The sequence below is a fragment of the Lissotriton vulgaris genome, chromosome 12 (genome assembly GCF_964263255.1).
Source record: "Lissotriton vulgaris chromosome 12, aLisVul1.2, whole genome shotgun sequence".
Taxonomy (NCBI): domain Eukaryota; kingdom Metazoa; phylum Chordata; class Amphibia; order Caudata; family Salamandridae; genus Lissotriton; species Lissotriton vulgaris.
In genome coordinates, this window is record NC_141700.1 from 741,812,839 (window position 1) to 741,829,808 (window position 16,970).

The 16,970-nt window shown below is 44.7% G+C and overlaps 1 protein-coding gene across 1 annotated transcript in view; it reads left to right on the forward strand.

Annotated features, from left to right (window-relative positions):
- The window catches only part of LOC147678521 (uncharacterized), a 180,878-nt gene extending 163,908 nt beyond the window's left edge, over positions 1-16,970 (forward strand). Inside the window, exon 9 of the mRNA XM_086946038.1 lies at positions 15,388-16,970. Coding sequence (XP_086802164.1) covers positions 15,388-15,504 — 117 coding nt within the window. The 3' untranslated portion in view covers positions 15,505-16,970. The remainder of the gene's footprint in view (positions 1-15,387) is intronic.

A 16,970-nucleotide genomic window follows, 5' to 3' on the forward strand; every position in this document is an offset into this window, starting at 1 on the left:
ATGCTGATTTAGGCAGGACTCTCCTTGGGCTGCCAGACGGCTTGCTGGTCCTGGGCGGGGACTTCAATTCTGTCATGTCCGGCGACTGTGACAGGCTACCCCCTAGAGTACTGCCGCAGTCCCAGATGTGGCTCAGTGAAATGGCTGACACTTTTGGTTTGGTTGATGTCTGGCGCTCACTACATCCCGCACTCCACCAATACACTTTTCACTCTGGTGCGCACGGCAGCCTCTCCCGCATTGACTATTTTCTTATGCTAGCCTCCACTTTGTCCACTGTTCGTGAGATTCGACATCTCCCCCGGGGTATCTCGGACCACTCCCCCCTGCTAATTACGATTTCTGTGGGCGGTCTTCCTGGTAACAGAGTTCCCCCGATTCCTCCTTGGCACTTTCGAAACCCCCGGCTCCGCTCAGACTTGATTAAGGCAATAGATTGCTATTTTTCTGAGAATATGGGCTCAGTCACTTCCCCCACCGTTCTCTGGGAGGCCTTTAAGACGGTTATTCGGGGTTCCGCCCTGTCACTCATTGCCACTGAGCGTAGGGTCAAGAGAGAGGCTGTTGTGGCTCTTGAAACTGAAATCACTGCGCTTGAAAGCGAGTTGGGTGGGAATGACACGCCTGCACTGTTGCATGAATTGGAATTGAAGCAAGCAGACTATAAAGCCTGTGTCACGGATGCTGCTAAATTGATGCGGTCTAATCAACTTGGTCGACTGTATGATGTGGGTGACAAAGCTAGCAAGCTTCTTGCGTGGTTGGATAAGACTGAGCGTGCGAGTCGTGTTGTTCCCTCCATTGTTCGTGATTCTGGTGTGACTGTCTCTGATCCGGGTGAGATTGTTGAGTCCTTTGTTGACCACTTCCGTACGGTTTATACGCCTGTTAGTGACCGAGATGAGGCCGACTCCAGGCTACTCCTACGTGACATTGCTCTGCCTACTGTGTCTGATGCGGACTGCCTTGCTCTAGAGGCCCCCTTTACTGTCGATGAGATTGCCCTTGCAATCCGTTCCCTTCGCTCGGGTAAGGCAATGGGTCCTAATGGTCTCCCCATTGAACTCTACAAGCTTTGCCCCGACAAAATGGCCGCCCACCTGCGTCGCATGTTCCTCGAGGCGGTTGAGGCTGGATGCCTCCCCCTTGAGCAGCGCCTCGCTACTATAGTGGTCATTTATAAGGATGGCAAACCTCGTGACCGGTGTGCCTCGTACCGCCCCATCTCCCTCCTTAATGCGGAACCCAAAATCCTCGCTAAGGTGCTGGCCAATCGGATGCTTGCTGTGATTTGTGACCTGATCCACCCGGACCAATCCGGCTTCATCCCCCACAGAAACACTGCTCTTAATTTGCGTAGGCTCCATAGTGTCCTCGCGAGAGCATCTATTCTCGACGAGCCAGCAGTAGTCGCTTCCCTTGATGCCACGATGGCATTTGACACTATTGAATGGCCCTACCTATGGGCAGCCCTCGCTAAATTTGGCTTTGGCCCCAATTTTATCGCTTGGGTCAAGCTTCTCTATGAGCAGCCGTTAGCCCAGGTTGCGGTGAATGGTCGGTGCTCGGACCCCTTCCCCTTGGGCCGTGGCACACGTCAAGGCTGTCCTCTTTCTCCGCTTTTGTTCGCTTTGGCACTCGAACCTCTGGCCGCGTGGCTCCGGTGGGAACCCTCGATCAAAGGGATCCGATGGTCCCCTGACCTTGAGGATCGTGTCTCCTTGTACGCGGACGACATCCTCCTCTATCTCACTTCCCCACAGAAGTCGCTCAATGTTCTCTTCGACGTCCTCACGTCCTTCGGTAAAAACTCGGGACTTGTCATTAACTGGACCAAGTCCTGTGTCTACGCCATAGCTGGTACTCTGCCACCTCTCCCCCGCAGATTTCCCATCCTGGTGGCGACGGACGGTTTTAAGTACCTCGGGATCCATGTATCCATGATTTCTTCGGTCCGCTATGAGCGGAACTTGTATGCCCCACTCCGCAGACTGAAGCAGGATGTTCGGCGTTGGCGCGATCTGCCTTTATCTCCATTGGGCCGGGCGGCGCTCTTTAAAATGATGTCGCTCCCTCGATTCCTCTACGCCCTGCAAAATTTCTTCGACCCTGTTCCAGCTCGTTACTTCCATGAAGTCGAGAGTTTACAGCGGCAACTTATCTGGGACGGCCGTGCCCGCATTGCCCTGTCCAAGCTAACGCTCTCCTGGTACGACGGAGGTATTGCGCTGCCGGACATTAGACGATACTACTGGGCCTCACACCTGAGTGCCATCAACCATGCGACATACGCTCCGGAGCCCGCTCCTGCCTTTGCTTTGGATAAATTGCTGTTGCCCGGTGGCAACTTTAATAGGGCGCTGTACTCTAAGGCCCCTTTCCGACTTCTTACGGGCCCAACGAAATGTGCGGTGCGGGCATGGCGAGAAGCTACGGTGGCCACGGGCTGGGGCGGTAGACTGACACGTATGACGCCACTGTATGATTCGGAACGTCTGGGCAACCTGTGGAAGACGAAAGGATTTGAGAAATGGGACATGATTGGGATTAGCACTGTAGGGGACCTGTGGACGCGTGGCGCGGTTAAGTCCTTTGAATCGCTGAAGCTAGAATACCGGCTCGATGATAGGGAGCACTTCAGGTACATGCAGGTGAGGCATGCCTTGTCTTCTGTCTTCCCCCCCGGTACGGACGTTCCGCAGTCCTCCCCTTTGGAGGATCGGGTTCTAGATGGCCACGTCCCAGACAGTACCATCTCCTTAATCTACAAGAAGCTCATTAATAATAGAACTGACCAGCTCGAGAAGCTCCGGGCTGCCTGGACGGCCGACGGGCTTGAATTGGACGACGAGGACTGGCAGTCCGCCGTGTCCTCCCCTAAGGAGGTGGCTATTCCTGCACGACTTCGCTTTGTCCAATTGAAAATCCTTCATCGCGTGTATCTTACTGGAATGCGTCTGGTGCGAATGGGTTTGGTTTCGGATGGTCGATGCAAGCGTGGGTGTGGGATGGATGGTACCTTTCTTCACGTCCTCTGGGAATGTCCGGTGATTGTAGCGTACTGGTCTAGGGTGCATGATGTGATGAGCCGTGTCACGGGGGTCCCATTGATTCCTGAGGCGCGTCGTTGTCTCTTGAATGTATGGGAACCGTCTGACTGCACTGCGGCCCAGACACTTTGGGTCACCCTTGGCAATATGATCGCGAAGAGGGATATTGCGCAGCTTTGGGGCTCCCCTAGACCGCCAGTGTTAAGTGCCTGGAAGGAGAATATGGACTGGTCCATGTTCCGAGAGAAGACGGTATATGAGGCCCGGGGGCGTCCGGGGAAGTGGTCCAGAGTTTGGGCTCCCTGGAATGCTTATCGTGGGGATATCTGTTCTCCCCCGCTTGACTACGAGGTCCCTCTTCCCTCCTCTCCGTGATGTACGTTCCTTTCCTATTCTTACCACATGCTTCTCTTGCGCGCGCCACCCCCCCCTCGCCATCGTCGTTTCTCCTACATTCATTCCCCCCCCCCACCTCCAGCAACCCATGCCACTATGATACCATGTGTTTGTCTGTTAGTGTTCATTTCGACAAAAACATAAAATTAAACCTTTCTTATCCTAATTGTATGATGTTACGCTCTTGCCGATAATGTTGATGTGAGAGATTGCTCCAGCAACGTGCTGCCTCATATTGCACTTTTCGCTCAGCCTGTTTTTTTGTCATAGCGGCCGGCCCCGCGGGGTTGTAGGCAGACGCTGTGTACTGTGCATTTGTAAATAAAGGTTTAAAAAAAAAAAAAAAAAAAAAAAAAAAAAAAAAGTACCGCTTGAAAAATGACTGACACCACAAGGCCCATTGTGCCTGGGTTTCCCTAGTCAAGCCTCCCTTTTTACACCCCCTACCTGATCCATTTATTTAAATGCTGCATTCCGCCGCCTTCATTTCATTCTTGGCGAGAATGGAAGTTCAATTTCGAGGTGTGGTCCATTCATGATTCTAGGACCTGTCTCATACGGGAAGGCCTGAACTAGTGAGGAGTAACTTTAACAGATTAATGTTGTAGGTTTGAGTGAACTCTTAATCATTGCCGGGATTGTTACTTTCCTTGACTATTAAGCCAGTGCGCAGAAGCGAGGGAGCAGTGTGCACGGCTAATACGCATGCGCCGTTGCTTCGTTTTTTCGCACATGCGCAGTTTAACACTTCCTTGGGAGGCTTCACCGTAATGAGTTACCGCCTCCCTTTTTTACACCCCCTACCTGATCCATTTATTTAAATGCTGCATTCCGCCGCCTTTATTTCATTCTTGGCGAGCGTTTGGACAGGGGTAGGTGTACTAGAGGCTACACCCGCATTACTGAGTAAGTGCCATTTCAAGTGATTCCATCTTGCTTCATCGGTGCTTTTTCCGTTGTGCTTATATACCTGGTTGGTTTCTGTTGCTTTCACAGCCCGACTTTTTGCGGGTGTCCATTCCCTTGACCACTGGAGGAGAGCTCCAATTAATATTTGGTAAGCACTGTGATGCGAACTACCCACCTAACGTTTTGGTACTTTTCACCATTTTCCAACATTGCAGATTTCTGCCCTTTAGTTGTTATACGTTTAATCAACCTTATACAGCCATGGTTAGTTGCCTTTTAACACCACTAAATGCGTTATTTGAGCCAAATGGCTCCTTGAACTAGCAGCCCCCGATCTACTGTGGACTAGTCTTGTGTGTCCGCGCAATCTTTCTAATTTGAAACGCTGTGTACACATAAGTGACACTTTGTGATGCATCACGTTGTTACTGACGCTCACATGTGGCTTACTTTGCTTTTTCTTGTTCTAGGTATCACCCAGGAGCAGCTTCTATGTAACAGCTACAACCACATAGTGGGGACACAGGTCCCCTGACCCGCCCTGGATGAGATAAGAGGGTTCTCATTTTAACTTTTATGTATTTTGTTCACGTGCACTTCACTTTGTTTTTGGTCCTGACGAAGCGCCAATGACCTACGGACGATAGAGGCGCGAAACATGTTGACCTTGACTAGTGACACCCAGGCAAAATGGGCCTTGTGGGGTCAGTCATTTTTCAAGCGGTACTTTTAACTGCCAAGGGTTACCTCGACAATCTTGTCGCTGCTTCTATACCCTTGATTTTAGTACACTATCATGTTTGCACGTAATTGATTTACCCTCCCTTACCCTTCCCCACACACCCGCATGCAACATCCGGCTAAACCTCTAAAAGATCTCCGATAAAGTGTCCCTTCGGGGACCCGTAGAGAATTGCAGCGCCGGCCCTACGAGGAGCAAAATTGCTAAGAGTGGGCGTAGTTCGCGAAGAAGCGCTACGCAAAGCTACGCGAAGTGCAGTTCGCACTACGCGAAGTTCACGTAGCACTACGCGAGCTGCGTAGTAGCATGTTCGCACTGTGCAAGTAGTGTTTTCAATGATTGCACAGTGCGGACAAGCATCCGGCACTGTGCAATCATTGAAAACAGCATCTTGCACATTGCGAGCTGTAGTTTTCTGATGCTCAAGTAGATTATTACTCGAGCTGCAGCTTTCTCATCGCGAACTGTTAGTTTCTCATTGAGAGCGGTCGCGAGCATGCGCAACCACTCACAATGAGAAACCTTACCTCCCCGCGTTGAGAATCTCACCGGAATGTCATTTTGCTTGCTCGCGGTCACGAACAAGCAAAAAATGAGCTCTGCACTACGCTACGCTGCACTACGCGTGTTCGCACTGTGCTACGTGCAGCTCGCGTAGTGCGAAGTTGTGCAAACTCTGCAAACTCCGCGAGCGTAGCGTAGTGCTTCGCCCAGGCCTAAAAATTGCCCGCTGATGAAGCATGACATCCTTCGGGGTGTGTGAGGGCAGCAGAGGATGTATAGTGTCTTTTCCCTCTGCCATTAGAGTACTTTTTACCTAGGATTACTTTTCCCCACTCTTTCCTGTTTTTAATGTATTGGTGACTATTTGCACTCAGATACGTGGGTGACTTTTGCACCCTGATATAGGACCTTTGTCCTCTTTTTGTGAACAGATTTGGTTTAGGAGCATGGATACTGGACCTTTATTGGCTCCTTGGTCCCCCCCTCTCTTTTGTTTAATTGATTATGCACGGCTTTACGGCAGCGGTACCTACCCTATTCCCTTCCCTTTTCAAGTGGGAACACGAGACGGGTCCTTGGGGTCGTTGGGTGCTGACTTTATGTTAAGCCTTGAATTGGTAACTTCGGATATTTCCGGGTAATTAATTCTTTGCATTAAAATACGTTAGGACTTACATTACTGTCCTTGGTGTTAGGCAACTTGGCTGTACTCTCTTAGCTCCCATTTTATGGCCTAAAGCGTCAACTATGTGTTGATGGTTGTGAATTTGGAAATATCCACATAGATTCAAGTTAATTGTCAAGGGGCGGTCCAGTCGCGATATAAGAACATGTTACAAACGAGAAATTTCTATATAGAATGGAAGTTCAATTTCGAGGTGTGGTCCATTCATGATTCTAGGACCTGTCTCATACGGGAAGGCCTGAACTAGTGAGGAGTAACTGTAACGGATTAATGTTGTAGGTTTGAGTGAACTCTTAATCATTGCCGGGATTGTTACTTTCCTTGACTATTAAGCCAGTGCGCAGAAGCGAGTGAGCAGTGTGCACGGCTAATACGCATGCGCCGTTGCTTCGTTTTTTCGCACATGCGCAGTTTAACACTTCCTTGTGAGGCTTCACCGTAATGAGTTACCGCCTCCCTTTTTTACACCCCCTACCTGATCCATTTATTTAAATGCTGCATTCCGCCGCCTTTATTTCATTCTTGGCGAGCGTTTGGACAGGGGTAGGTGTACTAGAGGCTACACCCGCATTACTGAGTAAGTGCCATTTCAAGTGATTCCATCTTGCTTCACCGGTGCTTTTTCCGTTGTGCTTATATACCTGGTTGGTTTCTGTTGCTTTCACAGCCCGACTTTTCGCGGGTGTCCATTCCCTTGATCACTGGAGGAGAGCTCCAATTAATATTTGGTAAGCACTGTGATGCGAACTACCCACCTAACGTTTTGGTACTTTTCACCATTTTCCAACATTGGCAGATTTCTGCCCTTTAGTTGTTATACGTTTAATCAACCTTATACAGCCATGGTTAGTTGCCTTTTAACACCACTAAATGCGTTATTTGAGCCAATTGGCTCCTTGAACTAGCAGCCCCCGATCTACTGTGGACTAGTCTCGTGTGCCCGCGCAATCTTTCTAATTTGAAACTCTGTGTACACATAAGTGACACTTTGTGATGCATCAAGTTGTTACTGACGCTCACATGTGGCTTACTTTGCTTTTTCTTGTTCTAGGTATCATCCAGGAGCAGCTTCTATGTAACAGCTACAACCACATAGTGGGGACACAGGTCCCCTGACCCGCCCTGGATGAGATAAGAGGGTTCTCATTTTAACTTTTATGTATTTTGTTCACGTGCACTTCACTTTGTTTTTGGTCTTGACGAAGCGCCAATGACCTACGGGCGAAAGAGGCGCGAAACATGTTGACCTTGACTAGTGACACCCAGGCACAATGGGCCTTGTGGGGTCAGTCATTTTTCAAGCGGTACTTTTCATTGCCAAGGTTTACCTAGACAATCTTGTCACTGCTTCCATACCCTTGATTTTAGTACACTATCATGTTTGCACGTAATTGATTTACCCTCCCTTACCCTTCCCCACACACCCGCATGCAACATCCGGCTAAACCTCTAAAAGATCTCAGATAAAGTGTCCCTTCGGGGACCCGTAGAGAATTGCAGCGCCGGCCCTACGAGGAGCAAAATTGCCCGATGATGAAGCATGACATCCTTCGGGGTGTTTGAGGGCAGCAGAGGATGTATAGTGTCTTTTCCCTCTCCCATTAGGGTACTTTTTACCTAGGATTACTTTTCCCCACTCTTTCCTGTTTTTAATGTATGGGTGACTATTTGCACTCAGATACGTGGGTGACTTTTGCACCCTGGTATAGGAACTTTGTCCTCTTTTTGTGAACAGATTTGGTTTAGGAGCATGGACACTGGACCTTTATTGGCTCCTTGGTCCCCCCCTCTCTTTTGTTTAATAGAACATAACAACTGCCCTATTGAATAAAGATATGAAGGAATTCTGGGCCATAGTCAGAACAGGCAGCAGGGAAGGTAATCCAGCCATAGAGCCGAATATACCAGCAGAAAAGTAGGCAGACCATTTTCAGGCGCTACCCACAATGAAGCTAGTATCCGGCTGCCACAATGACATCCGCACTACTACCCAAAGGGTCTTGTGTGCAGACACAGGCCTGGTAGCTGAGGTAACTACTTGCTTACCAAGGTACACCGATGGAGAAGCTGTTGAGATCACTCTCCTTGAAGTTTCAAATGCAATCAAGAAACTTCCCGCAGGCAATGCACCGGGATTAGATAACCTTCCAGGGGATCTTTTCCGAGAAGAACCAATAATATAGGGGCCTTAAATGTGGGTACTAGTTTATGCTATAATGAATGGTATGCCAATCCCAGAAGCTTGGGCGGGGCAGAAATTGTCCCATTTCTTAAAAGGGCTCTGCACTACTTCCTGCAATCTACTGACCGATTAGTTTGATCGATGCCATACAAAAACTGTTTGCACGTGTACTTATAGACCCATTCAGGGTTGGATGGAAGATAACGAAATTTATAAGCCCATACCAAGCCAGATTTAGGAAGAACATTTCCACTGTTGATCAAATGTAAAGACTGCAACATATATTTTGGAAAGCGGTGAGAATGGAGGGTGGCAGCCTCTACCTAATTTTCGTTCCCTGAAAACAACTTTTGACTTGGTGCCCAGAGACATATTATGGGGGTACTAAGCGATATGGGAATTCCTCCCTACATCCTAAGCATGCACAAAGCCAACTACTCCCAAGTAAGATATGGGAAAGGGGGAGAACTTACCCCATGACTCCCAGTTGACAGAGGAGTGAGGCCCGGGTGTGTGCTCGCACCCACCCTGTTCTGCCTCTTTGTCAACGCATTGATTGCCCAACTCAACAAGGTCAAGGATAATGATGCCCCAAAGCTAGCAACCTCAAAGTTCCCAGCATTGATGTTTGATGATGACACACTTTTAATGTCAAAGTCGCAGATAGGAATACAGATGGTACTTGACAGCTTTGTTATCTTTTGCAACAATAGGGGGCTGGAGATAAACACATTGAAGACCAAATTAATGGTCTTCAACCCAGCCAAGACACACGCCCTAATCCTCGTTTAGATGACACTGTGCTGGAAAGGGTCTCTGTATTCGACTATTTGGGTGTCACTCTAACAGAAAAATGGAGTGGGGGCCACAAATTGTCAAAGCCAGGCTTAAGTTAGCCGAGACTACTGGAGGAATTCCAAAACTACTTAAGGATTCCTCTTATAAAGCTACTGGGCCAATCATTGAAATATACAAGGCACACGCTAGGGGTGCTACAATGTATGGGGCCGATCTCTGGGGACATTGTTCTTGCAGTCATGTAAGCACAGCTGAGAACAGCTTCATAAGACAGATTGTGGGTCTACCTTTCAGCACCCCCTCAACCCCCCTGCGGCTGGATTTAGCTATAAGGACGATTGGAGATAAGATTGGCCTAAGACCCCTAACTTTCTGGAGTAGATTGTGGGTGACCCCGGTACTAGCAGAATTTCGGACAGAAACAAAAGAGTTACTGGATCTCCCAGGGGTAGAAAAAATTGCTTAGTTTGCACATATAAGGGAAGAGTGCAGTAGGATAGGCAAGCCAAATCTCTGGAGTAACCCTGAGGAAACGTGTTCGGCAGTTTCACGTGCTGAACTGGTGAGAATTTATCGAACACATAAATTGGCAGTCATACATGGGAATCCTGATCCAGGCAATCTGACAGCTTAATACCTTACTGTAAACGATGAGTATACATTTGAATCCTTCCTGGATGACATTCTACCTTACTCAGCAAGAAAACGTTATCTTCAGTTTAGATTTAGGACTCTTCCACTGCGAGCCTTTACTTGTAAATGGTCTGGAACTGCCCAACGTGGGTGTCCAGCCTGTAACCATTAGGAGGACTCAGAGCTCCATGTTTTATTTTGTTTTGTTTTTTTTAAATCTAAAAGATAGCGCTGGCTCATACAGTTGTGCAGGAATCTAGGGTTTGTGCACTGTCAGGAGGCACTCCGAATTTTGAAGTTTGATACCTATAAGCCTATATTTTTTGCTGTCTTTCGATTTTTAAATTCAATGTGGCGTAGGCGCTGGACTCTTTTAAAAAGAAAAAAATTATACCAGATGCTAATGCATAAACTGTTCTTACTTTCTAAACAAAAAAAATAGCTAACAGACTTGGGGAAGGCAAGATAAAGTGAAACGTGAAATAAAAGAGGTACTAAATTGCTGACATGCATTGACTTAACAGTTTTAACATTCTTTGTTCATAAATCAATCCATGTTTTTGGCATTAATGTTAAGGGCATGAAGATAGGGGAAGTTTTAATACCATGTAGCAAGTCTTTCAGTATCAACACATATTCACATATGCACTTAACTTGGATATTTGTATCAACTTCACAAAGGAACAAAAAACCTGCTCCTCTTTTTGATCAACTTCACAGTCGAACAAATACAGAAGATCTACTTCTAAAGGGGCCAGCGACCTGCATCTAGTGCCTGGGTTGTCACGGTGGGGGTGCTTAGTATGGCCAGGGGTCTCAGCAGAGTATCCATAACACAGACATAGCATTATAATACTTACCATTACTGGACACAAGGAGCCAATCACATGTGCTTGCATCCAGTCCTACCATGTGACAAATGGGAAGATGTGGGATCTGTGCCTGTGAATGACAGACATCTGGTTTCACGCAGGGATGCAGACTCCAATGCCCAAAAGTGTGACACTAGCAGTATCACTGGCTTTCAGAGGATGCCACCATAGACTACAATGGAAATGAAGGGCTTTAGAAAGTCAAGGCCTGTGTTGGGTGTCAAATTGCAGAAAGTGACAATACTACCTAGCTTCTGGCTCCTGCTTCATAGCAAGGAGGGACAGGTGGCCTGGTACAGAAAGCCCAGACTTAAATCCACCAATTTGTTTAGAGATGTGATTATATCTCTAAATAAATCGATCTATTTAACATTTTTTTAGGTAAAGGTGGGAATTTCAGAGGGTTGCATCCCCAGACCCCTGGTGGAGGCAGCACCCCAGGGTTTAGGGGAGTAAGAGAGGCCACAGCATGAATCTTCTGCCTGACTTCCTCATTGCCAAGTCAATAGCACATCACTTGACCAGTCATAGTGTTCTGCCAATGTCTCAATTCTCCTGTGGCAATCAAAAAACAAAGGTTTGAGCACTCAGTTTTGTGGAGCTCCATTTGTTGTCCTGTTTCATGCTTATCTCATCCTGGACTCCACAGTTAGCAGTGTTGCACATTGGTGCTTAGGACACTAAACAGCAAATGCCAGGCAAGAATTTGGCATCCACATTAAACAGTTCACATTGAAGAATGACATTAAGATACATATTAGCCTGTAGCATATGTTCACTGTGCTGCTAAAGATCATGGGTCTTCTCAATATCCTGAACCAATTATTGTATGATCAATTATTGGATAAATTATCAATTGTTATGGAAATAGGTTTAAGCAATTGATAATCACCTGACAAACATGCTGGAGTAGAACAATAATATTGCAGAAAGAAAAATGGGTTGCTGGATAAGAACTTTTAAATTCCATTCCATTACATGTCCTGTAACATGTCACTAGCTCAATCAGAATGTGAAGATGTCTGGGCTTGAAAGAAAATCAATAAGTACAGGCGCAGAAAGATGTACTATAAAGAAGGATCTTTCCCTTTCCATGGGCACCAGTCAAGGTCTGCAGGTATAGAGTCACTTGACATTGAGATTGATCTTGACCCACAGGTGTAGGGATCAGAAGCCCTTGTCATTTGGAGGTTCGATCATTGGACTTTCTGATGGAGGGACTGGTTACAGTGGGTGGGAACATGTGGTGCATTTTCAAAAGGAATCATCTCCTGAAATAACATAATACATAACCAAAACATACAGAGTAACTATATTATGTAAAGTAATAAAAACCAACAGACAGATTACCAAAATCAGATGAGCCCATAAGCAGCACAAGTCAAACTCAAGCACATCCACTGACAATGTTATGATCTGTAACACTGCACTGTACTTAGGCCTCCCTGACCATCTCCTCAACAGACCTCAGTTGGTACAGAATTCCGCAACAAGACTTCCTTCCAGGTCCCACATGACCCCTCATCCAAGGGCCCTGCACTGGTTCCCGTGAAACAAAGGGGTGTGTTTAAAGCCATGGTCCTTACGTACAAGGCCTTGCAATTGGACAGGGGCATCATATCTCAATGAAAGAGTCAGTACCTACACCCCGTACCCGTCACTCTTCTTTGGCGCGCCTGGCTAAGATGCCCTGTATTGATCGCCTGGGAATGGGTGGGAAATCCTTTTCCTATCTGGGTCCTCTCTCTCGCAACAGACTCTCACAAGACCTTCAGCTTATACACATCCTTGATTTGTTGAAGAACAACTCAAAACCTGCCTATTTAAGATTTTCCCCCTTTGCCAGCACCGTGACACTCTGTTGAGTAGACGTGCGCTTTATAAATTAATATCAGATAACATCTACAGTGGAAAACAGAAGGTAAATCACCAGATGCTAAATAAACTATGTTGGCTGTTTGAAGCAGTTCAAACTGAAAATGGATAAGGGAAGTGGGTTAAGGTAGCAGATATTTGGGCCCAGACAAATATAGCAAACATCTGTATATGATGTATAGGTATACAGTAATGGAAAAAGGGCATAGAAATGCTGCAGAAGACCAAAAGAACGAGAAAATGATGCAGAAGAAGTCAGGATAGTGTTCTTTGACAATAAATAATAAATTGGCACATTTCAACAAATTTCTTTATTCAATTTTAAAAAATCATTAAAGATACAAATTCCAATATTTCGCCCGTCGGCACATGTACGACAAGTGTGTGGTACAGTAAAAATGGCCAAGGCCCGCACATGGTGTAACAAGGTTATTATATAGCATCAGTTTTGGGTTTTGTTAAGATCTGTCTACAAATAAAAGTCTCAACATTAGCTGTGAAGTACAATCGGTGTATAAAATATTACAAATTAGATTCAAATAAAACAACACCTTAAAATGTATAAAGTGCAAATCCCTTGATCATTTCCTCCTTTTTCTATTAGTCATTTCTTCACGGCTCAAATGTCTATGCACCTGTTTTATTTGGGATGATAAAGTGCATGATCATTCATATAGATAATGTAAGTGATGCAGAGCTAATGCGTCAGCCATGGACCTAGTCTATTTAAAGGTTGTAAGGTGCATGAAAGAATCATATGGTTGATAAAGTGCTAATGCATCTGCCACACTGTCAATATCAAACACAAAATGTACTTTAACGTAAACAATAGATTTTATAACAAGTGTACAGTACTAGAATCAATTATTAAAATGGTCATTAGTGATTTAAAAGTTCAGGCCATTTCCCTTACGTATTAAATGTATGGCAAATAAATATCTGCTAAGTCTAAAAACAATTTTCTGCTATGTGTCTATTTTTAAGATTTGTAATGCTCCTAAATGTAGACTAAGTCCCATGTTAATGCAGATAGGCTTGATCCATTTTTTCTGAGGAAATGTATATGCAGGGCAAAAGAATAATATAGGCAGATCATTGTCTATGGCATTTAATGTGCCTAAGGTACACATGGCCTTTGTGTTATTAGAATTGTTGAACGTCCACTTAGATGTGTTGAAACTGGTCTGTAATACATCAAAACAAAACTTCATATATAAAGTCCTTGCTAATTGGGGTTGTATTTCGTCCATAAAACCCTCAAACAAAGGAACTGGATTTGTAGATAGGAACTGCGTGGTTAATCTTCCCACATTTGAGTTATGATGTAAACTGTCCTGACTATACTCCCAATCTGAATTTTTCACAAATCTTTTTGAATGAAATGTCAGTGATTGGGGCTGATCCCAGTAACTATTTAAATGTAACTTATAATACCAACAACTCACTTATTGAAAACATGGGAGTGTTACATTATGATCAAGAAACATTATGTCAATTATCCCAGCTTTGTAATATTTGAGCTCTTGTATGGTCCTCAGGCGAACCCAAAGTAACAGAGGTGTTAAAATGGTACATTTAAAATGTTGCTAGACATTTTTTTACTCAGATTCAGTATTTGTGTCAATTTACTTCTGTTGCATTTCATAATTTATAAATGTGTATTCCTGTTTCCTCATTTACAATCATCGTTATATTTAAGGGGCTCGTTGTCATTTAGTTAATCTCTGCCCTGAGCCGGATTTACAGAAGTGAAACTTTTTGCCACTCTCCAGTGCATTTAATCCTTGCACTTTGCCCTCACCGGCCTTGTACATAACATATATTTATTGTTGCAAACAATCTGATTCAGACATTGAATGAATGCGACCCTATATCGATTCGGTATTTGTAAGGGACTTGTTGTGTGTATTCCTTTTAAGTACCGAATCGGTATGCAATTCATCAATAATTTGTAACCAAAATAAAAGTCGCAAAACAATGAAATATCACTGATGTTGGGAAACATCCTTTACAACGCAACTTTTACAACGCACTAGCATTACAACGCAACTTTTACAACGCAAGTTATTACAACGAATTGTGCTGGAGGGTGCTCTAGGATAGGGAATAGTTTAATTACTATCCAACACCTTCCCTACTATCCACGGGGACTGGAGTTGGAAAAGTAAATTAAACTATTCACTATCCAGCGCCCCCAACGCAAGTCGTTGTAACGACTTGCGTTGTAAAAGTTGTGTCGTGTTGGCATGCGTTGTAAAAGCATGCGTTGTAATGACATACATCCTTGATGTTCGAGTAGGGATGGTAATACTTTTGCTAAAGGGAATGGGTTCCCTTGTACCCCGTTTCTTTTATGCATGTAACAAATATAATGGGGAGTGGGAAATTGGGGCTGAATTTCTGCAACCAGATCTTTGTGCTTTTGGTCCCTAACCTTTCACATTAGCATCCAGAAGAGCAAAAGGTGTTCTGCATCCTGTCCACAGGTAAGTATTTTGACCCTGAACTAACTGTACAGCATGGTAAACATGTGAATCAGCCTGGCTCCTAAACCTAGGTTTTCTTTAGTAAAAGGATGCAGGAAGAAGCGAATCAGTGCCTCCGTAGGGTGAGGTGATACTGAAGGCACATGTACTGGGCAATGTTAAGGCATGAATTGTTGGAAGAAAACTAATACATGGTGTCTAATACAATACTGTTCTCATGAATATTCACTTATACTCCTGCCTCTTTTCTCATAGGGGGAGGAGTCAATGGTTTATGCTTCTTTGGAGCTGGAAACCAGGACAGAAGTGAAGCCCAGCCCCAAATCGGGCCCGAAGAATGACATTGTGTATTCGGCAGTGAATTTCAAATAGAATGGCCACAAGCTGATCATTTCCGTTCTTGTTGGACTCTATGCTGTGTATTGTAAATACGCAGTAAGGCGCGCTCAGGGTGGTCAGTAGCCCTGTGGGCAGGAAGGCAGATCCCATACTCGGTTCAGTTGAATGTTAACAGCTGAACTTGACTGAGAACATTTTTCAAAGCTGATATTCACTGAATACCACTAACCTTGCTGATACCTTTGGTAAACCCTTTCTATATATTCCTCGTTTTTGCGAATATGTTTGTCCTACTTTAAGTTACTTAGTGGCTGCTTTCTAACTATCAAGCGTAGGCAAAGCCAATAGGTCTGGCTTTAATATGCTAAAGCATATAAACACAGACATTCAAAAATGCTGTTTACAAGCATTGCATGCACACATGCTGCTTAGTATATTAAACTGTTCCCTGTTGCCTTAGCCAATGCGGGGAAAAGTAGCAACAAATCAAACACAACTCTTTGTATATTGTAAAGAGTTGGTACCAATATGCTACTCTGTCAATTCAGATTTAAAGAGGTAGTAAAATGGTGTTTCTTTTCAGGGGAGAATAACATTTTGCTTTAGAAGAAGGATGGAGTCCTTCTACTTGCATGGGCAAGCAACTACGTAGTCTATATGGTGGAGTGCCCATGCAAGTTATGCTACATTGGGAGTACCAACTTTGAAGCCAAGAAGAGGATTCTGGAGCACATTCGAGCCACCAAAAACAAAGATCGCTCCAACGCAATATCAAAACATATGGAGAATCCTCAAACCAGCTGAATTGAGAAGTTACCATCGATGAAAAAGATATTAAGAGAACTAATGGGATGACTCACCAGAGAGTCAACAACACTGACATATAAGCAGGACTATCCTCTAATTAAAACTATTGTTTAAAAATGTCAGACAAGAGCACCCTTTCACTAATTCAACAAACAGCACGATGTTTGTTTAAATTATATTGACTTCATTACCACAATGCACCAAGTTGATTAAACAGGAAGTAGCTATGTGCAAACAGAAATAAAAGAAGAACTTTTTTTCTGTATCACATGATCCTGTGAACAAGGTCAGTGTAACCTGACCGAAACAGATAGGGCATGGCAAATAACTACTTTATAAATCCACCTAAATAACTCAGAAGACGATGTCAGTGACCATGTCATGAATGATGTAATATGTGACATCATCAGCAGTGGATTGCGGGTGCGCAAAATATAGTTAGTACAACTAACTATATAGGAGCAATTTCAATGGTTTTTTAAATGCTAATTCATAACTATATATGACCTGAAACCTATGTTTTTTTCAGTGAATTTGCACGTTTTTTTAAATGCTAATACCTAACTATATGACCTGAAACCTATTGTTTTTTCAGTGATATATATATATCTGTGAGCAAGGGCGGATGCCCGAAACGCGTCAGATTTAGTTGGACTCAGCTTGTAAATAAACTTTGTGCCTTCAAACACGTT